Source organism: Eleutherodactylus coqui, chromosome 8 (assembly GCF_035609145.1).
Source record: "Eleutherodactylus coqui strain aEleCoq1 chromosome 8, aEleCoq1.hap1, whole genome shotgun sequence".
NCBI classification, from domain to species: domain Eukaryota; kingdom Metazoa; phylum Chordata; class Amphibia; order Anura; family Eleutherodactylidae; genus Eleutherodactylus; species Eleutherodactylus coqui.
Window position 1 is genome coordinate 78,072,059 of NC_089844.1, and position 23,332 is coordinate 78,095,390.

The 23,332-nt window shown below is 42.0% G+C and overlaps 1 protein-coding gene across 1 annotated transcript in view; it reads left to right on the forward strand.

Moving 5' to 3' along the window:
• The first annotated feature begins 591 nt into the window (after positions 1 to 591).
• The window catches only part of LRP2 (LDL receptor related protein 2), a 211,957-nt gene continuing 189,216 nt past the window's right edge, over positions 592 to 23,332 (forward strand). The window contains exons 1-6 of the mRNA XM_066577806.1: positions 592 to 898; positions 8,438 to 8,545; positions 11,329 to 11,445; positions 11,916 to 12,032; positions 18,495 to 18,605; positions 22,756 to 22,869. Coding sequence (XP_066433903.1) covers positions 592 to 898; positions 8,438 to 8,545; positions 11,329 to 11,445; positions 11,916 to 12,032; positions 18,495 to 18,605; positions 22,756 to 22,869 — 874 coding nt within the window. The remainder of the gene's footprint in view (positions 899 to 8,437; positions 8,546 to 11,328; positions 11,446 to 11,915; positions 12,033 to 18,494; positions 18,606 to 22,755; positions 22,870 to 23,332) is intronic.

A 23,332-nucleotide genomic window follows, 5' to 3' on the forward strand; every position in this document is an offset into this window, starting at 1 on the left:
GGCCACATGTTGTGCACCCCTGGTTTATGCTCCTTACCCACATGAAAGTTTGTTATCAGTATGGATTTGCTGAGCCAAATTCATCTGGTAATAACCATTGTTCTGCTCACTTTTTAATGCACTGAGAGACATTGATGCATCAAATTAGTGCGGATTCCCCTTAAGTGTTTTTCAACATAACCTATAATTTGTCAAACATATGCATAATAGTGTTGCCCTCTTTCTATATAAACTCATTGACAAAAAAAATACACCCAGATAGAAATATCAGATTGCTACAGAACTCTGCATGCAGTTATGTAGATGATTACAGTTGTGGTCCGATCAGACACCGGGTCTTGCAACCAGAAGCTATGAAGTGTTTTCCCTGTTGCCCTTGAAAAAAAGACTACTTTTGTCTAATGTACCTCTTGTTGAGAGATTGTTGACGCATTGGAAGGCATTTTGCCCAGTTTATAGACTTTGAGAGAGGGGCATCATTGGAATGAGAGATGCAGGATGGTCATTTCCACAATTTGCCTACCATTTAGGTCGTTCTGACAAAGCTGTTAGTAAGTGTTGTGGGCAGTGGTTATGTGAGGGAATGCAAACATGGCAAACGGGCTCCAGATTGCCCAGAAAGATTACCAGTGGAGAGGATCATATGATCCACCAACAAGGATGAGCAGATCCAACAGTTTCATTGTCCACCATCCAGACACAGACGACACCTTCATTACAGACGCCTGTCTCTGCCCGGACCCTTTTCAAGCACTTAGCAGAAGGAGATTTGGTGTCACTGCGTACATTAGTGTTCTGCTATTAACACCCCAACACTGTTGCCTTTGCACTGGTGTTGTAAATGAGAAGCATGGACGGCCACGGACTGGAACCATATCATCTTTTGTGACAAATCCAGGTATTGTTTGGGAACTGACAACGATCATGTTTGAGTATGGAGGCCTTAAGGTGAGCACTTCAATTCTGCCTTTGCTGGTGTGATGATCTAGGTAACCATCTGTAGCGGTTTCAGGCACTGGGTTGAAGCCTCAGGTATAGTACCCGCAGGTCTGGAGAGAGTAGTAAGGAACCAGGAGTCAGCAATGGGAGGTCTTGTTTGTAGTACAAATGGAGGAGGTGGGTCGCATGGTCAGGGGGGAAGCCATAGGTCAGTATCCGAAAGTCTCAGTTTTTCAGTACAACTTGAGGAGGCGGGTAGTGTTGTCAGAAGGTCTCAGTTGTATAGCAGAAGAGCAGGTGGACGTTGAGCTTGATCAATGGCTAGTGGAGTACAATAATCACATGCTGGTGCAGGGGTAGGGTCAGCTTTTTATAATGAGCCTAATCAGGAACAGAGGGTCAAGACCAGGAAGCAGGAACTAGATAACTGTGATCAGGGAACAAGGCTGAGAGTCATGCAGTGGAAACTGGCCACAGGCTGGATGGCTCAGTAGTGAGAGTACCGACTGGAGTGCAGGAGGTCCCCAGTTCGTTTACAGACACCATGGCTCATGACAGTTCGTCACCCCTAGTGGGGACAATGGCAGCTCAGCAATATCTTGAGCTGTCAGGACATTCTGCAGCCACATGTGTTCCCAAGAGGCATTTTCCAGCAGGCTCATGCTTGGCAGGACACTTCCGTGGCCTACCCAGTTAGTAGATTTAAATCCAGTCTAGCATTTATAGATGGCAGCTTTGGCAGTCTACAAGAGTAGAGGCTCAGTTGCAACATCTGTGGGCAGATGTGCCGCAGGAATGTGCCTGTGGCTTCATGCCCAACCATATCTCATCAGCTGGAGATGTACAGTTTTCTTCAATAAACTTATTGTCTTGCTCTAATATTATAATCACTTACGTAGCATTATAATCACACATATAATGTTTCATTTGGTTCCAACAGCTCCTTGGTGCATTTTCTTTGTCAATGTGTACAATATAGTATGTATATAAAACAATATAATTGTATCTATCTATCTTCATACTTTATCTTAGCTATATCTAAATTCTTTGCCTAAAATAAGTCAGGTGATGATAAAACATTATATATATATATAGTAATTATATATTAAATCATATTTTAAAATCCTTTTCTATTTCATTTTATTGCGCTTTTCTATAATGCTATTAGCTTTGTTTGATGTCTATATCACATATAATTACAGCTCTTGGAAAGTGTTAAGTTCACTTTAATTAAACATTTATCAGTGTATTTTTTAATCGACAGGCTTAAGAAAGCCTCTAATCTTGTCCGGCTCTGCTCGCTGATAGAGCTCAGGGATTCCAGGCTGCATTTGTACATTCCTTGAAAGTGTTTTCTGCTAGGGAGGCTGTTGTGCTGTAAAGGTGGTTTGATAAGAGCCCTGCACCACCAACCCCAGACCTGCACCACCAATCTCCACCATACATTATTCCATAGAAGGTATTTGGGTGGACACATACTTCTGTACCACCCTGTACCACCATTAGCCCAAAGGAAATTTCTGACCACTTGCAACATACATTATAAATCAGGATGTCACTGCTAGGCAATCGGATACTTGAAGTACATGGAGAAACAAGCTTTTAGCACCTTGCAGGTCAATACATAGCGCTGACATGCTTTAGCTTCCTATTCAGTGATTTAACTGCTGCATAAATGCAGTGAGAGCAGAGATGGGGCTGCAGTCATGATTTATATGGTATAGGAAACTAGACATTGAGCAAAGTTAGATGAAACTTATAAACTTTGTTATAAACCACATGCCACTTGGAAAGTGCAAAAATAGCAATTCAGCAATTTTGTCAGCTGACAATCTCTGTACAGCACTGCAGAATATAATGGTGCTGCTAGAAGCAATTGGAAAGGGAATGTAATAAAATTATATATATATATATATATATATATATATATTAGTTTTGATTTCCAATTGCTTCCAGTAACACCAATATATTCTGCAGTGCTGTGCAGAGATTGCCAGCACTCCATTCAGCCCGTCACCATTTCCATGTCTCGTACATGCGCTACCGCAGGAATCCCATGCAAACAATATAAAGAGAACATATGAAGTCCTAATTGGATTCAAACCTAGGATCCTAGTGCTGCAACCTAGGATGCTAAGTACTGCTGTAACTATTGAGGAACCTGCCTTTAGCCATAGGAATCACCCAATAATACCTCAAGAGATATGAAGATTTGCATATATAATATATTACAATGTTGCCATGTCAGAAGGATCAATTACAATATAACCTTCCATTAGGGAACTGCTATGTATGTGATTATGTAATACTTTCTATAAAGTGTTTGCAAAATTGGGGCTTCATTTCTGTCATCGTTCCAGTGCAATGGATAAGTAGTAGCATCAGTACCTGCCTTAAAGGGCAACTCCAGTGAAAACACATTTTTCCATCCCTGCCACTAACTCATTGCCAGTCACACTCTAGAGGTCTCTTCTATATATTCCAGCCACTTCCCTACAGTGCGGACCCTTTATAGCCACTATCTTAATGCTGAAAGATTTTGACTTCACATTCACATCTATCCTACGACACATCAGTAGAGCTATAACATTTCTTTCTGAAGGAAGTGGGGCAATTTAATTATCATTAGCTCCTATAGTCTTCTAAATAAGTTACAGCCCATAAGTATACAGTCAGGAGGATGAGCTGTAATCTCCTCTATTATAACTGTGTGACAGGAGCTGTGTGATCATCGTCAGTAACTGTGATAGGAATGCCTGTGCCCCCATGCAACCAGGTCCTGTGTAACAACATCAGACAGACTGAGACATTGGCCAGGAAGCAAACCTATAACTTCAAATAGCTGTCATCTGGTCAGAACTGGGATCACATGACCATCTGAGGAAAAAGAGGCCTAGAGTTTCATATAGAGAGAAATAACTAATTAATCTAATACTAGTTGATTTATATATACTGGGGGGTAGCTACATAATGAATTAATTTTAAAACTCACTGGAGTGGCACTTTGAGTTAGATATCACCCTGTGCAGATTTTTTTGCCTCACCTGTCATGAAAAAAAAATATTTATATTGCACTGATAGGCAGTCTGTCTGTATTCTGCTAGTGCAGAAAGCAGGGAGATAGCAGCTAACCCACACCAGGACAGCTCAGCGAATAAATACTTTAACAGAACCAAGCTCAGTACATAAATACTGCACCAGAACCAAGCTCAGTACATAAATACTGCACCAGAACCAAGCTTATAACATAAATACTGCACTAGAATGAAGTTCACAACATAAATACAGTCCCACAGCCATGGCCCTAACATAAATACAACCCCAGGACCAAGCTCTTACGAAATACTGCACCAAAATCAAGCTCAGGGCATAAATACTGCCTGAGAACGAAGCTCATAACAAATACAGCACAAACCAACCTCAGTACATAGATGCAATACTAGAACCAAGCTCAGCACATATATACACTACCAGAACCAAACCCATGACATAAATGCAGCACCAGAACCAAGGTCATAATATATATACACCAAGAGAAACAAATTCATAACATAAATACAGCCCCACAACCAAGGTTATAACATAAACACAGCACCAGAACCAAGCTCAATACATAGATGTAATACCAGAGCCAAGTTCATAACAAAAATACAGCCAGAGAACCAAGCTGAGTACATATATAAAGTACCTTTACTAAATGATTATGCTACATCGGTGCAGATGGGCTGAAAGCAGCACCTCAGAATGGGAATGAAGGAGACATAGCAAGAGCAGGGAAACAAGGACACAGGAGCATGATGATTCGTGCAGCTGCACAAGACGCTGCCGAGTGGAGGAGGAAGAAAATCATCCAGCTTGGCAGAGCTAAGGGTGGCGATGACCTCAAGCCTACATCAGCCTGGTGCTCCCTTCCCTTACAAACTAGTGCTTGTCGCCATGTGCAACTGCATAGGTCTCATGTAGCTATGGCCAATATCAGTAGAATATTGGGGGGAATGGAGTAAAGTAATTTATGCTATCAGGTGCCTGCATGAATGGTAGATGTATTAGAACACAAACTTTGTGGATCATATCACTACCCGATTCTGCTGGGTAACTTATACATCCCCGCAGTATAGTATGCCTGTTTCCTCTCTTTGCCCTATTCCATCGTCATATTCTGACACTATCTCTGTGCCATCCGGCCTTGTCCTCAATGACATAATCAAAGGATCAGACAAGTCAGGCCTGACCTTAGTAATACTGTATAATCACAGGAGCCGCCAGCTCGCTGCCACCCATAGGCACACACGGGCAAGATCTAAATGCCTATATGTGCATGCACTGCTGAGATGTTTCACTTCCTCTGCTGCATCTCATGAACATTTACTGAAGCTGCCCAAACACATTAGATTGGAAGATTATCACCATTTATGCAATAGACACCTGATTGGTGTTTTCTGAAAAGATGACCGTTTTTCTGGCGCTCGGCACGTCTGAAATGGTGTGTTTGGTATTGTTGGCTGATCAAAAATGATATTTGACTACTTTGCATATAATGAACCAAAGCTATCCTTCGATTTAAACCAGTTTTGGGGCAGTTGTGGCGAATACCATATTTGTACAAAAATTAGCAACTTTTTTCGTTACTTGACACTTTTCAAAACTGCCTAGACAAGTAGGGGAGTTAGTGAAAGTGAAAATAGTCTCCATCCTTCCAACATGTTAATTAAATGTGTTTTCTTGGACTACAGTAGTGATGGCCTCTTAGATCAGTGGGGACCTGCTGTTAGGGACCGCACAGATCAGTTGATTGAAGAGGCTGAAGTACACAGGTGACCTCTTCTAAGGTGTACAGATTTTCCGAAGGTCAAAGTAAGACAGAGAGGTGTTGTCAGGGGCGAGGCTTTTCATGACATATAATTTTACCTCCATCATTATAAAATGCACAGGGCCGTTTCAAAAAAGACAGGGAGCTAACAATGTAGCATTTCTGAATCCAATAAACAGTAAAAACGATTGGTGCGGATTTTGACTGAAAATCAGCTGCATACCGGCAACTGATTTCATACTATGCGGCGCTTCCTTCCACCTCCTCCAAAGGCTTCCCGCTGTCAGCGCCCCCTGGCTTCTGGTTTCTAGCGGCCTGTAGTGGCCTCACCTGACCAAGCTGCTGGGAACTGAAAGCCAGGGAGCGCTGACAGCGGGAAGCCTTTGGAGGAGGTGAAGGACAGCACCACATAGTATGAAATCAGCTGCGGGTACGCAGCTGATTTTCGGTCAGAATCCGTACCAATGGTATGGATTTCGACAGTTTTTTTGGATGCGGAATTTGCTGCAGAAATTTCTGCTGCGGACATTCTGCAGCATTTCCACCACATGTAAACATATCCTAAGTCAGCTTGAGGTATGCTGCCATGTGCAGAGTGGCCCCAGTAGTAATAGTGAGGCCTACAGTGGCCCCAGTAGTAATGGTCACCTCCACAGTGAACTCACTAGTAATAGTGACCCCCACTAAGGCCCCAGTGGTAATAGTGACCCCCACTGTGGCCCCAGTAATAATACTATTACTTCTGAGGCTGATATAGGGGAAACTATTACTAATAGTGTCCCCTATATTGACCCCAGTAGTAACAGTGACCCCCTACATTGGTCCCAGTAGAAACAGAGCCCCCCATATACTTATCCTCCTCCTGGTCTTCAGCTCTTCTCAGCGCTGCTGTGGGCATAAGTGTGTGTACCCGCAGCAGCGTCTCCTCCCCTCTCCTCTTCTCCTGTGGAACTAAGGAAAAGAGGTCGGGGAGGAATATCCTGGATGCACACACTGCCGGCCATGTGTGCATCCGGCCACGGCTCTGTAAAGTAATTACCAGCTCGGGAGCTGCGGCACCCCGGCTGCTAATCACTTTAATGGTGACCAAACATACCGAAAGTGGGACAAATGTCCTGAAAGCGAGACGAATGGCTGTCCCACTGGGGTCCCGGCGGAAAGCGGGACGTCTGGTCACCTTACCTCTTCTCAGGCATGTGACTTCACATCCCCCGGTCACATGGCATGAGAGCAGCTCAGTTCTGTTCAAGTAAATGGGACTGAGCTGCAATACCAGGCACCGCTACTATGAAATGTACAGTGCTGTTCTTGGTATGCAATGAAGTGACAGAGGCACTCACCCAAGTCTACGGACACTTCAGACAGTTGATCAATGTGAGTCCTGAGCAGTGGACCCCCACAATCTGGCATTAATGATTTAAGCTGAGGATATGTCACCAATATTGAAGTCCCAGAAAACCTCCTTATATGAATTCTCCGTTTTTTGTTTTTTTTAACCAACTGGCCATGCAGAAAAATATTTGGAGTTCGGTTTACAAACTCCCTTCACCCTGCATAAGAAAATGTTTAAGGCTCTCTGCAGCCAATCACAGACCTCAGCTGTGCACCCTAATAATATAAGCTGTTCTAATGATTCTCTTATATAATGTACATGTAGATGTTTCTCAGGACTGGAAATGTAGGAAAGAATGTAATAATTATGGAGGCAGACATTTCTGGACTAACTGTCAGTAATACCATTAAAGAACACTAGAGTCAATGTCTTTGCAGCCAGACATAGCTGTTAGCTTGTAAAAATAGACTGCATCAACTGGATTCAAATACAGGGGAAATAAAAGGGGTTGTCCAGTTGTTAACTAATTAAGGCTTATCCTCAGGATAGGTCATTAATAGTAAATTGACGGAGGTATGTCACAAGGGACACCACCGATCAAGTATTCCCTATGCCAGTGTGTGTGTGTGCACTGAGCTAATCTCTGCAGGAAGCAGACAGCTCCATTCCCGCTGCAGTGGTCTGGTTTGGTAATGCAGGTCAAGTGCCCATTGAAACCAATGATAACTTAACTTGCAATATCAAGCCTGGTCACTGCAATGTGAACAGAGCTATCTGTTTCCTGCAGAAATCAGTTCAGTGGTCTTGTGAATAGGTGATTGGCAGGGCTCATGGGAAATTGACCCCGCTGATCTATTATGGATAACTTATCCTGAAGATAGAGCATCAGTAGTTTAAAGCTGGACAACCTCTTTAAGTGTGGCGTTAGCATCTCTTCAATAAAGTGCATTCATTTTAAAGAAAACTCGTCACCATCTATGAGTACTATGAACTAATATAATGGTGCTAATAATTTGGGCGATGTGGAGTCCGGGGAGCTTTGTCCAATACTTACCCATCCCCTTGTTCCTGTTTTGTCCCCCAGCATAATCAGCATGTGCACAGCAAGCTTGTCGCTTTTAAGAATGTACACTTCCAAAAAAGTTAATGGGAATGCATGTGCACTCCCTTCTGAAAAGAGTCAAGCTGTTGTGCGTGCATTAACTATGGCAGGGAACACCGTAGGAATGGAGTACCGGGTGAGTATGAAAAGACTCCATAACTTAGTTTCTGGCACTTATCGTTGGTAACAGGTTCCCTTTAAAGAAACCAGAAGATGTTACTAAAGGTGACAACTCCATGTTTCTGTCTTCTAGGATGTACATCAAGTGATTTCCGGTGTTCCAGTGGCCGTTGTATTCCATTAAGCTGGCGGTGTGATGGGTCTGCAGACTGTCCTGATAACTCGGATGAATTTGGCTGTCGTAAGTCTAATCTGTAACTTGTTCCTGCTAAACCTTATTACCATCCAACCACCCTACTGACTAAGACCCCTAAAGAGCAAAGCTGCTTCGTTGTGCATTCATTCAGGAGTCAGGGAAAGCTGGTTGACAACTCCTGTGGGAACGGAGTGAACTGAACAGAATTTTGAACAGCCCGACAGAAGACCAGGACTTGGGTTCTTATTTCTACTAGTGGCTCTTTGATTTTTGGGGCGATTGGAAGTAACATTGCATTTGTTAAAGAATTACTGGTACTTTGTACCTACTTATAGAAGTCAAAAAAGCAACATTGGAAAGTGGAAATGTATAATGGAGCAAAGTCAAAGAACAGATTCTGGATGTCAGAGTTGACTTCTAATACCTTCAAAGGGATGCTTTTGCAGTTGCTTAGTACTTCATAATGAACAGATTCTTGTAATGAACAAACAACCGACTGTGTTAGGCCAAATTCACACTTGGCTGCAATGGGGCAGCACAAAGACACACTATTATCACATGACAGATTCTACTTGATAAAAGGCTTACCAAAGTAGGTAAGCAGCATTGCTGGGTACAGAAGTGCAGCAAGAATTCCTCTCCGAATTTCTGTTGACTCTCAAGGGAGGCCAAGACTCAAAAGTGGCAAGAACTTTTGCCAAATTGACAACGGTCTGATTGAGAAAAGTTTATTAAGGAGGAGTTGAGATGGCAAAGGAGCTGTGCGATGCTAGAGAATCTGCCATGTAACTGCAGGACCGAAGAGAAGGGAATAGAATGCTTGCAAACAGGGAAGAGGATTGAGGTAGCAGATAATTGAATGGATATTCCAGCCTAAAGGCCTTTCTACACGGGACGATTATCATTCAGTTAATTGCTGGATCGTGTGAAACTGAACGATAATTGTTTAGTGCAAACTCAGCCAGCGACTGAACGATAATATGTTCGCTTATCGTTTGTCATTCAGTTTATATAGGCATAAAAATCTAATGATGATTGGCCCTTGTAAACAGGCAGTCATTCATCAATGAACGACTGCCTGTTTACTTTGGATGGAGATGGGCAGCCGGAAGATATCTCTGGTGCGCCCACCACCATTCAATGAGCTATTATCACTGCTGTGTGAAAGCACAGGAGCAATAACCTTTGAAACAAATGTCAGGCACTTTAATTAAATTAACTATAGGTACCCATACACCTTCATAAGATTTTGACTTTCAATTATTTCTTCTGTCTCCCCCACACACATAAAAGCTTGCCTTGGCCTGTAAGACGGGTGTTAATTGTTGATGAGCATATTTGTTTTTCTGTAGTTTATTAGGGGTATGTTACTATATATATTATATATATATATATATATATATATATATATATATATATATATAAAAATTGAAGAGGGTGTTCACATGGCCACCTGCCGCTCTCTGCAGTGCTTTACAGAGACTGTTGCCACTTGTTCTTCCGGGCCAATTAAATATTCCAGTTTTGAGTATGATCCATGATGGTGTGTCCAAATTCTTCTCCCACATGCTACACTGCAGCCAAATGTGTACAGTCACAGTTTAATGCACAGCACCAGAAGGCGCTCACCTAGTATGCTGCCGGAAACAGCCCAGTCATGGTGGTAATGGGAGGTGTTTCCAACTTGGCTGCAATAGGTGCATGGAGGGGAGGCCTTTCACCAACAAAGCCCAATACCTTAGATACCCCTCAGTCTATACCTTAGCAGGGGTTGGGTCTGTCAGACACTGGACCTTTCAGTCCAAACGTTCATGTTTTACATAGGAAGAGGGAGGTAAGCTACAGCCAGACTGCTCTGGTGATGGTTCATCCCCAGGGTAAACAAAAGGATCGGGTATTAAAATTCAATGTACCCCATTCTTCTTTCCCAAATTTAACAGAGGTACAGTCTCACCAAAATCAGCAGATCTACACGATTACAGCATAATGTATATAGAGGACCTTAAATACATGTAGAACATAAAGTCAAAGCTACACAGAGCAGTTGGGCATTAGAAGAATGCTTGAGACTCCTTGCCGCTCAGTAGGATACAACACTCCTTAGATCTCATGCACATGGTCATATTATGGCTCTTCACAAGCTCAGAATCATATAAAGCCATAATACTCTTATGCCTTACTGCTATAATTGTTTGGGATGTTTTAGAGGAAACTGTAAGGAAAAGGCCTCTTGGTGGTGGAGACCCCTGGACAATTGCCCATTTTGCTTTGCTTATTGTCCAATCGTATATAACCTGTTCATTCATGGGTGATGACATTACTGAAGCATAACTATAACCTTTCATGTCTCTAGAAGCAGACGTCACTGGCTCCTAGGGAGCATATGGACACCACTGGGCATTAAAATGACCATCACTACTTTTGATAGATTCTTCAATTCGACTTAACGAAGGATTACTGTGCACAGTGGTGGTATCAACTGCTGTAAATTTAGGGCAAACAGGCAAAAGTAGATTAAAAATACCATGCAACCAAATTTGTTGCTTCTTCGAAAATTAGTTTGTATTGATACGAGCCAACTCTTGGTCAAGGTTGTAAGAGGTTGGCAACAGTCACTTCATGCCATGAGTTGCCTATATACTGAAGCTGTACCTATAGAAATATATGTGTGCAAGGTCTAGTAGTGATGTCTTTTGCTGTTTTCACATCATCAAGTGTACTACTAAGCGAAGTTAACTTGACTTGGGTAGGAAATAATCGGGGGGGGGGGGGAAATATCTTCATAAGAGATTACCTAATTGCTATTAATTCTCTTCCTATGATATCAGCTCCACGATCCTGTGCGGCGACTCAGTTTCGGTGTGGAGATGGTGAATGCATCGTTCAATCCTGGGTCTGTGATGACGAAGAAGACTGTAACGATGGCTCTGATGAGCAGCACTGTCGTAAGTTTCTCAGATAGTATCTTTTGGTCTGTTTTTCTATTGCTTTTCGTGTTTTCCCATATGTCTATGATGTCTCGAGTGAGTAATTTGCTGTTAATGCATATATAATAGCATATTTATTCTAGGTGGGGTGGGGGGTGCCCTGCAAATTTCCCTTCCATATAGACGCAGTACATAAATGTTCATAGATCCCTATGGACATATCCAATTTCCATGTACACGATTTATACACATTAACAGCACCCACCCCCTTTTCCTTTGATGAGAAAACTATTTATATTGGCAACATAGAAGTCGATGGACGTCTGTATTATTTATGAGATAATTAGCTAAAATTTGCATAAATTAGCATTCTGCTTACACGTTAAGTTTCTTAATTTTTGTTCTATACAATTGTTCAGAATTTTTACTTCAAGGCTGATAAACACTTTCTACAGAACAGCATGCAATTAATTGGTTTCATTTTTCAGCTGGGAGAACTTGCTCTGCTCAGCAGTTCACATGCTTTAGTGGTCAGTGTATCCCAGGGGCTTATAAATGTGACCGAATGAAGGACTGCACAGATGGATCAGATGAACGCAACTGCCGTAAGTGTTATATCAATACTAATTAGTCAAATGTTTGGAAACTGTCGGTTTATCACTCAAGGCCCTTTTACACGCAATGATTATCACTCAATATTTGTTCAAATGAGCTAAAGTGAGTGATAATTCCTTATGTGTAAACCGGCGGCTATAGTGCACTGTTTGTTAATTTGTCATTTATCACTGAGTTTCAGCCTGCATAAAAATGGTCATTAGTTTGTTTGCTTTTCGCTTAGTTTGAATGGCATTCGTTAAGCCGTTTGAAAGCCTGAAGAACTTGAGTGGAGGGGTCTTTGTTTACCCTGCTAAACACAATGACTACTTGTTTACTCATGCCAGGAGAAGGCAATGGCCTTTCTTTCCACTAATTAAAAACCTGCAAGCCAGAGATTTCTCACATAAACACATGCCCAGCTGAGCAAACAACATATACAGTGTTTACTTTAGCTAATGAGGGAAATGGAGAGGATTTTAAAGGATTATAATTATCTGTACATTTAAATACTCAGAATTTTATGCAAAAATGTTAATTTGTTCAGTCGCTCACACAATAATCGTTACATGTAAAAGGGCCTTTAATGCGACCCTCCAATCAGGAGCTCAAAAGTGATATGTTAACCAGTACCTACAGTGGCTGATTACTTGCTATATATTTTCCTCAGATCTTGCTCTAGCAGGGCAGGGCTGGGATCATTGGCTACATTTTATCTATAGTGTCTACAAGAAGTCTGCAGTAGTCTGAGACACACCTCCTGTCTCATTATTGGTTCATACTGCTGCTGTTTGCCCCTACCTGCAGCTCTGGCTCTTCTGATTGGCTGCTGTATATAATCACAAGCTCACAACACACTCACCAGGAGGTCAGTGCATGGAGAACTGATTTTCATTACAGCAAAGGCAGAGTGATTAGAAAGTACATATTACTAAACCATCAGTGAGAAAAAGATGGTTATCAAGCAACTGCCACATTTACACAGAAGGGAATGAGCCCTAATAAGGGGGAGTCTGGAGGGGCACTTTAACCCTTTCCAATCCAATTTGTATCCTGGTTTTCCTAGGGGACTTACTCTTTTTCTTACTTCGACAGCAGAGAGCCTGGCAATATAGAGTAAGAGAACCCCGACGGATGTCTTCCAACATCGGAGCTGTACAGTCTTAAATCATAATGTCTTCAGAGGTCAGACAGTGGATTGGAAAGGGTTAATAAATTGTTTATATTTACAAACATTATATCCTGTAGAAAAAATTGCCATGCATTGCCCCTTTCTTGTGTCAGTGAACCACCAACTCTAGGACTGGAGGAAGCTATGCATGTTTGTATCCCCAATATCCTTTGAAAAACAAAAGGAAGTTATGGTCCTAATGACAATCCCCACATTCCTTGTTTGCAAAATGTTGATGTTTGTGCAGGAGGGCACAGATTTACTCCACCCATAGGGAAGGGAATGGTGCCAATGTGAGATGATCCCACTTTCTACAAAGACATCACAGTAGCTAAGTTATTAGGGCTTCTTCAGATGGGCGTGATTTAGTCCCATTATGTGGCTGTGATGATCACGGCAGCACGATGGGGCAAAATTAAACTATTGATTTCAATGGTTTCGTTTTCATAAGCGGTATTCTCGCCAATTAATAGTACGGCAAGATAAGGCTATGGCGTGGCGTTTGAATGGCCTGAAAAATACGAAAAACCCCGGCTCACCATTATAGAGCGTAGTTACGCATATGCCCATGTATTTTTGCCCTTAGTCAAAGCCAGGGGTAATTTCTGATGAGGAAAAAAATTCACATGCACTCCCCATAGTAGTTTACAGAGCGCATGCATAGAAACAGCCTTATGCGCATGCTTGGCTGTAAGGGCTTCATCACACGAGTGTATGCAATTTTGGTCTGTTAAAAACGCAGACTCTTCACTGCATGTGTACGTGCATGTTACATGTGTTTTTACGTCTTTGATTTTACGTCATCTGTTTTTCCCACTTGTGAAAAAATGCAAGAAGGCCCAAGTAATGTCAGCTTTGTCACAACCAACAGGAAATGGGGTGCGCAAAAAAATCCAAAAATGCAGTGAATATGGATTTTAATGCATATTTGCGATTTTGATCTGTGAATACAGTCCAAAATAGAACTCGCTGAGGTTTTTTACGCTCAACATCAGTCTACGTGAAAAACACAAGTCTAAATACACCAATTCAATTCAGTGGGTGCTTGTGCTGTCGGTATTCAGTCAGTAAAAAATACGGACAAAATATGGACAGAAAATATGCCCGTGTGAATGGGTCATAAGGCTACAGGTTTGCTCCACCCCTGGAGACATAAACTGGGAATAACTGGGGCAGATGGATGGGACATTCCATTTCCGAAGTGGTGCTGGCATTTACCATTCCTCCATCCACAGTATCACATGTATTTATCGGGAAAATGTAATTGAAGGCATTATCACCCACAGTGGAGAGTGCAGTGGCCGCACATGGATGCTTAATGATTGTGACCAGCGGTGTCTGGCCAGGATTGTCAATGCAAACAGACAAGCGACTCAAGAAGAAATTACTTCCATATTCAATGCAGGAGGCCCCACACGCTTATATTGGTCAGTGCAGCGTTCCATAGCTTCCATGGGATATGGGAGCAGAAGACCCACCAGAGTGCCTCTCTTAAAACACGACACCGAACACAGGGCCTCTCCTGGGCTTATGAGGTTGCTAACTGGAGTTTAGAGCATTGGCAACATGTGGCATGGTACCAATTGTTTCAGGCTGATGGTAGGGTTTGTGTGTGGCATAGATCCACGAAGCCATCATCAACAAGGCTGGTGTGGGGTGCATTCTCACGGCATACGTTGAGCCTAGTGGCCTGCCTAAACACATTATTGATCAGTGCCCGCTACATTTCACTGCTTGGTGACCATTTGCATCCTTTCATCGATTTTATGTACCCTCATAATAATGTGATATTCCAGTAGTACAATGCAGCCTGCAATCAGGTCCAAGTTGTCCAGAATTGGTGCTAGAAGCATTCTGGAGAGTTCCTATGAATGGTGTGGCCTGCAGATTTGGCCAGCACGAGTGCAATCAAGCATTTCTGGGACGTGGTGGAGAGGTCCATTCACACTTGAGCTCCTGTACCTACAAATACCATGGAGCTGTAGGTGGCTATCCAGATTACATGGCTCAACATCCCTTCAGACATCTTCAATCCAGTTATGCAACCAATTTCACATTGAATTGCTGCTCTTTGCTGGGCTAGAGGGGATATTACATGATATTAGTCCCCGTCCCATGACTTTTGCCATGGCAATGTGCTATAAATATCATTCATCCAAATCTCAATTTTATAATTTTTTTCCTACTTCTAAGGAGCCATGGGGATAAGCCTTACTTTTTCTGGCCCTTAATTGGCGTTAAAATGAGTGCAATTGTGCTGAAAAAAACTCAGCATTAATAAGACATCCCATAGTTAATTTACCAAACGGGAATCTATTTCAATCATTTCTTTTCTGTGTCTAGTATTTCAATGTGTTGAATATTGTAAATTAGAAAAGGAAAACATTTGTTCTTCTCCTTTCATTAAAACTTGTACATACAAACTGCTGCCTTAGAGACCTTCTGAAGGAACATATGTATCAGGTTCACGCTGAGCATTCTGTACAGACTCTTATTACTGAATTCAGCACTTCAACAATTCTCCATCTAAATCACTTTGTAGAAAACAGGAGAGAAAAAAATTGTATCTGTTGGATTAACTTCAAAGGCTTTCAATTAAGTAGAGGAAACCGTCCCCAAGTAAGTCAAGGAGATTTTTTTTTTTTAGCTCCGAGTCCTACTGGTGCTTTAAAGTAAAGAGATCCCCAAGGAGTAGTGCGCACTATTCTTGGCCTCACGATCCTGTCTTGGATAGTTCAGCAAAAGAGATCCAAGTTGCACAAGAGATAAGAACTCAAGTTCGCCTCTCACTACGGTACATTATTTAGGAGGCCAGTCAACTGAAAAATTCTCCAATATTAAGTAACTCGGCTCCTGGACATGTCATAAAATGGGACAAGGAGTTTTTAAAGCACAGTCTACTTTGTGGCTAATGGGATTAGTGGGAAGGAAAAACTACCCATGCAGACGAAGATAAACATCTGAGCAATGTTGTAGCCGTAACCCATTTAATTAGAGTAGATGAAGTGTCTTATTCATCAAACAGTGTGCTGCTGTTTTATGTGAAATGACCATTACAGGCTCAGTGTGATGATAACATTCCTTACATTTCATTGTTTGCATTGACAGACGGAGAATGGAGAAGTATAGAAAGGGTTTTGTAAGGGGTTAAAATTATTAGTTCTACGTCTTTATAGTTTTCATAAAAAAATGTATCATTTCCACTTATTATTATAATGATTAGCAATGATAATATTATAATATACCTTTTTTGCATTACTTTAGTTTTATTGACCATTAGGAAAAGTAGAACTCCAGGATTTTATGTAATACAGACTAATAAATTTTAATCTGTTGAGGTGCTGCAACAAAAGTCACAGTCTTTGAAAGGGTTATACAGGTTTACAAAAATATGCCAGCTTTCTTCCTAAAACAGCACCATGTCTGACCATGGGTTGTACCTGGCATTGCAGCTCGGGTCCATTGAAGTGAATGGAGATGAGTAGCGTTGAGCAAACCGAAACAGTAGAACCCTGTTTCGGGTTGAATTTTGCTAAACGTTTGGTTCTACATGAACCCAAACCTTGGATGGTTTATCTTGGGCGAACACACTAAAATTATTCCTTCTTCTCTTTTACCACTTCTGCCTCCTCCTCTACCTCCTCTTCCCGTTTTAGGGGTATTGATGAAATTTAGGTTTAGGTCAAATTAATTTGGAGCAATCCAAAATATTTGCCTAAATTCGGCAAGCTGGCTAAACTGAACTTTTAAAAAGTTCACTCATCACTAGACATGAGCTGTAATACTACTCCATTGACAGGCATGGCACTGTTTTTGGAATAAAGCAGTCATGTTGTTGTAGTCCTGACCAACCTCCTTTAAATCTTTTAGTTGGTCTTTTCCAGTGTTTCCCAAACTCCAGTCTTCATGACCCCCCAACAGGTCATGATATGATGATATCCTATAGAGAGAACAGTTCTGGCAATGTTTTGAATCACTGACTATAATGACATCACCTGAGCATTACTATGGAAATCATGAAAACCTGACTTGGTGGAGGGTGATGAGAACTGCAGTCTGTGAAACACTTGTCTACTCTTGTAAAATCAAAGCTTTTGGAAAAACTATACTGCTAAATGCCAGATTAAAGGAATTTACCAATAAATTAGTTGAGCGCTGTAAATATTCTGACGCTTAGAGGATAGGTTATCAATAGTTGGTTGGCTGTGGTTCATCGCTTGGGACCCCAGCTGATCAGGAGCCTGCTGTCAGTGCAGCAATACACAGGGTTTGGAGTGGAACCTGCTGCTCCGACCACTGTGTAGTGGCTGAGGCTTGTAACTGCAGGCATAGCTCCCATTGATTTTAATGAGCAACCAATAAACAAACCTGAAGATAGGTCATCAATGGTATTTTTCTAGAAAATCCCTTCAAGCGGTTGTCTGCTGTGAACTGATCCTATTTCGTAGAAGCATCCAATGAAAATAAGCTAGGCACAGGTGTCTGGCTACTGGGACCTTCAGTGATCAGCTATAATCTGTGGGCCAATCTAGCAGCACGTGTTCATCTTCCCTTCAGTACCATCAAAGAAGCATTATTTGGTGCCCGTTTAAATTAATGGGCTGTGTGAGGCAGTACATGAACTTACCAGTTCCTTCAGAAAGAGACCCTTTTTGTAGACAACCCCTTCTCTGACTAATTGATGAAAGTCCTAAATGAACAACCCCCGTCATTTAACACAAAATGTCCGATCTCAAAATGGGTTGTCTAATCCAGACAGCTCAGTTTATTTAAGTTTTTGAGTACAACAATTAGAGGTGAACCTCACTTAACAGCTTTAGAGATTATTCTATGGCCGCCCTTCTCTTAACTATATCGTATATTGCCATTTTTCAAGGTAACAGCAAGGAATTTCCAACAAGTCCATTCTAACCTATTCTAGGTCTGCTCGACTACTAGACATAAACCCAGGAGGCATTTGGAACATGTTATATGGTTACTAATTTAAATACGTTTGTTGATTGAGTTCACGGACCTCCTGGCTGAACGGTTTCGTCTAATGAACAAAATAGTGCCGAACAGCCCCCTATGGACTATAATGGGGGTCTGTTCCATTTCTGGCCATCAATCTGACATTTTTCTGGAGTTTATAGGAAAAAAATACTGCAGCTTGCTGTGCTATTTTGTCTAGTTTTTTAGTGAAAATCAGTGACACTGATGTGAATGAACCCTTAGATGTTACATTGAGTTATGCAAGTGCAGATTCATAGACTTATTTATTGAACTGAGCTCAGTGGAAATGCTTGTCACTTTACAATTGCAGAATATCCTGTATGCAGTCAGCTTTCCTGTGCCAGCGGAGCCTGCTTCAATACAAGTCAGAGATGCGATGGGATTGTCAACTGCCGGGATGCTTCAGATGAGGCCAACTGCAGTAAGTGATAGGATTGTATTATGAAGAAACTTTGGTTTACCATCAGCCGGTAGGACAAAATGTTATTGCCAGAAGATTTTTAGTTCCATTTCTTGCAATAACAGGATTGTGTCATTTCACATATCATTTATTAGTTTGGGTGCAACTGAATCCTCTTTACCCCAATTGCCAATGGACCATGTATGGGATTATCTGAGATGCCAACTTTGACAGTTTATGAGTTTGCATGATATTGAGGCCTAGTTACAGCAAATGTGGACCAATATGCCACATGATACCATACAGAGCCAGTATGTGCTACATCCTCACAGGGCGCACTGGATCTGTAAACGCTACTGCACAACAAACAGTGCTAAACAATAAAGCCAACTGCAACAAGGAAAAACACTGCCCCTAATTAACTTTACCCAGAGAAGGTTACCTGCCTACATGCAGGTAACCTGTCTTGACAAGGACGAACTTGACCACATACCTTGGCCACCAGCTGACTCTATGTGTGACAGAGGAATAACACAGGAATCAATATGATAACAAATGATATCTTCTATCCAGGCTAGAGGCGGCCAAACAGTCACTAAAGCCCTCATGCCCATCCGTATCACATCTTGTATCCAAGCTAGAGGTGGTACAACAGGGTAATAGAGCCTCCATGCCCTTCTGTATCACATCTTGCATTCAAGCTAGAGGCAGTACAACAGGGTACTAGAGCCTCCATGACCACTCGTATCACATCTTGTATCCAAGCTAGAGGTGGTACAACAGGGTACTAGAGCCTCCCTGCGAGAGGTCAGTTCTCCACAATAAATTATGCTTTTGCTCTGATATTGTAATCACTTACTTGTATTAATGTTACAATCACACAGAGAAAGTTTCATTCCATTCCAACAACTTCTTCTAGGGGAGGGATTTTTTTTGACAATGACTGTAAATCAGTGGTCTACCTAAACAGCAGAAGATAGAACTCATTAAACCCATGAAAGGTTTTTAATAAAATGGATGAAGTAACACGAGTCTGTTGTATCTCACAGCAACCAGTCAGGTATTTGCTTTGATCAGTCTTGTATAAGTCAATCCACTGATCCTCTCTGACTGCCATGGTTTTTGCACCGTTGGAGAATAGGAGAGAAGATTCAACTTCATGATCCATATATGAAGGAAATGAATGATCATGTATTTTCTTCAAGTTCTCTTTATAGTTCTTCTCAGATTTCCTCTTAGGAATGCTATCGGTGAATCAGGACACTAGTTAAAGTGGAGAACTGTAAAGAAGAACTATACAGAGATCTATATTAAAATTTTATAAGCATTTGTTAAAAAATGTGACCTCTGATTTTAATGATCTTATTGTGGTTTTGAGCTATCAGAAATTACAGACTTATGAGAAGACTTGTCTACTCACGACAGCTCTATGTTCTCCTGTGCACTGTCAGATCAGTGTTATCGTAGGGACTCTGACAGTCTTCATACATTTGCTTAAAGAAAGCTTAATTCTAATCTTTCCTTCACTCCCTATATTCAATCACTTGCACACTCATGTCACCTACACCTCAAAATCATTTCCAGAATCCTTCCTTTTCTTATGGTATAAATAGAAAAACTTAGTGTTGCTCTTATCCATTTTCGGCTTGATTAATGCAACTTGCTATTAATCAGTCTTCCCTGCACTAAACTCTCCTCTTCTCAATCCATCTTGAATGCTGCAGCCAGGCTCATCTTCTTGTTCAGCCACTGCATTGATGCCTCTACCCTGTGCCGGTCACGACATCGATGTTTCCACCTTGTACCAGTCATGACATCAATAACTCCTCCCTGTACCAGTCACTACACTGATACCTCCACTTTTTGCCAGTCACGACATTGATGCCTCAACCCTGTGCCAGTCACTGCACTGGTTGCCCATCCACTAAAGAATACAATTCAAGCTCTTCACTCTCATCCATAAAGCTCTCCACAGTGCTGCACTGCCCTACATCTACTCCATCATCTCTATCTATCACCCTATCAGTGCTCTTTATTTTAATGAGCTCCAACTAAGGGTGGCTTTACACAATATGTCAGTCAAGCACCTGACAACTATGCCAATGATTATATCGCTCCTGTGTGAAAGCACAAAAATGATAGTCATTAATTGACTGAAGGCAGAGCACACCAGAGATGTCTTCCGATTACCCATCTCCATTCAGTGTAAACAGGCAACCATTCATAGATGAACAACTGCCTGTTTAAATGAGCCAATAGTTGCTTGGTTTTAGGTGAGCTAAACACCTAGTGACTCCCACAAGTGAGCGATTCTCCCTCACTTTCCCTGCCCTTTCCCATGTTTACATGGGAATACAGTTACCCAAAATCTGTCCTTTAAGTGGTTACTTCGAGTGACTATTTGCCTGTCTAAAGCCACCATAAATTCTTCCATTATCTGAATCAAGATTTTTCTGAGCTGCTCCAGTTCCCTGGAATATGCTACCCCGGACAATCCGGTTAATTCCCAACACCCAAAACTGTCCGAACCTGATCACAGTATTCCTCTCACCCCATACATTCCAATGCACATATGTACATATGTAGACACTGGCTGTTGACTGACTCACATTGCTTTAAATATGTTCACGGAAACCTGTCACCAGGTATGTGCACCATAAACTAAGTTATGGTGCGCTTACAGCAGGTTCCCTGGAGTCGGAAAAGGTATTTGTTATACCACGTCCTCCCTTTTTCTCAAAGATAACCTCTCAAAAACTGAGCTCCTTGTCTTTCCGCCCTCAACCAGCCAACCTTCCCCCAACATCTCCATATCAGTATCTGGCACCACCATAATCCCCAGACAGCACGCCCGCTGCCTTGGGGACACACTGGACTCTGACCTCTCCTTTATCTCCCCTTATCCAATCTCTGGCCTGAACATGCCACCTGCACCACAGAAATATTGCTAAAATCTGTCCGTCCCTCACCACGGACATTCGTTCTTGCCCTCATCCATTCTTGACTCGACTACTGCAACTCGCTGCTCATCGGCCGCCTCTCAGATGCCTCAGCACTATGCCAGTCGTTGCACTGGCTGCCCATCCACTACAGAACTCAATTCAAACTCCTCAACTCACCCACAATGATCTGCACGGCGTCGCACCTACGTATATTGCTTCCCTCCTGTCCATACATCACCCAGCCCTCGCACTCTACTCTGCTAACAGTCAGACTAAGCACCGCTCTAATACGAACCTCACATGCTCACCCCAGGACTTCTCTAGAGCAGCACCCATCCTTTGGAATGCTCTACCACAAAACATCTGGACAATCCCCAACGCATGGAACTTCAGATGCACCTTAAAGACGCACCTCTTCAAAGAAGCATACCAGATCTAGTCCCCTGCCCTCACAATGCGCCCCTTGCCCCTACCTATGGCCTTCCACATTTGCCTATCATGTACCCTTCCTTTCCCATACCTCCTGTACTACCCCCACCCCCTTTGTGTCCGAAAAACTGTATATCACATGTTATCGTCGCATTGCTGTTTTCCCCCTTGCTCTGCCACCATACTTTGTGTGCTATAAAGTTTTCTTTAAAGGGGTATTACCATCTCAGCAAACTATCCACAGGATAGGAGATAACTTACTGATTGTGGGGGTCTAACCACTGAGACCCCCACTGATCCAGATATCCTTTCTCTATTCACCTCCATAGGACCATTGGAGATTGACAAACATTTGAACTCTGCTATCTCTGGCAGTTCCCATTGAAGTGAATGCAGTGGGTACTGCTGTGAAAATGAAGGGATGCGCCGGAAGAGATATCTGGATCAGCTGGGGTCTTAACAATTGTATTTCCCCCTGATCAGCAAGATATACCCTATACTGTGGATAGAGGATAACTTGTAAAGATGGGCATATCCCCTTTAAGTCATGCCTATTAAAGTAACAGTGTACAATACAATTTTAAATGCCCTTAAGAAATTTGCAATCAGCTATCCACAATTTACTTAGTTTCAGGTGAGTGATAAAGGTTGGATATTCTTGAGGGGCTATTCTGCCTTTTCAGACCATTACATAGGGGCAGATATGATATATGTGTAATAAGAAGACATGGGGCAGCGAACGGCTAGTGATGGCTACTTCATATACATAAAATGTTGAGTTTCATGTCTTTTCTTTACAGCCCAAAGATGTTTGACCAACCAGTTTCAGTGTGTGAACGGTGAATGTATCCCTCGAGATTTCATCTGCGATCACGATGACGACTGCGGAGATGGAAGCGATGAAAAGAATTGCAGTAATGTTCATTTTTATCTCTGCTGAGTAATGAATAAGGCTTTGTTCACTCTAACGTTTTCTGTTTCCGTCTATCTGCTCCATTATGGAAACAGCTAAACGGAAAAAAACGCGTTAGTTTTGGGCCAATATGCATGCATTGAAACTGAAAACCTTCAATTTCATTGGATTTGTCAATTTTCCGTCCATTTTTAAAACAGGAGCAAAAGCTCAGACGGCTGCGCTTGTACTTCAGTCAATGGAAAATGGAAGCAAAGAGAAAGTTATCCGTTTTTCGTTTTTTTTATTTCCGCTTAGCTGCTCCCACAGCAAAACAGCTAGATGGAAACAAAAAACACTAGTGTGAACATAGCCTGCAATATGAACAAGAATTAAAGAGCTCTAGATCTGCTTCAGTTGTTAAAATTTGGCTCCTTTAAGGCACTGATCTCCATCTGTAGGGGAGGGGGCGCATCTTCCCCCAG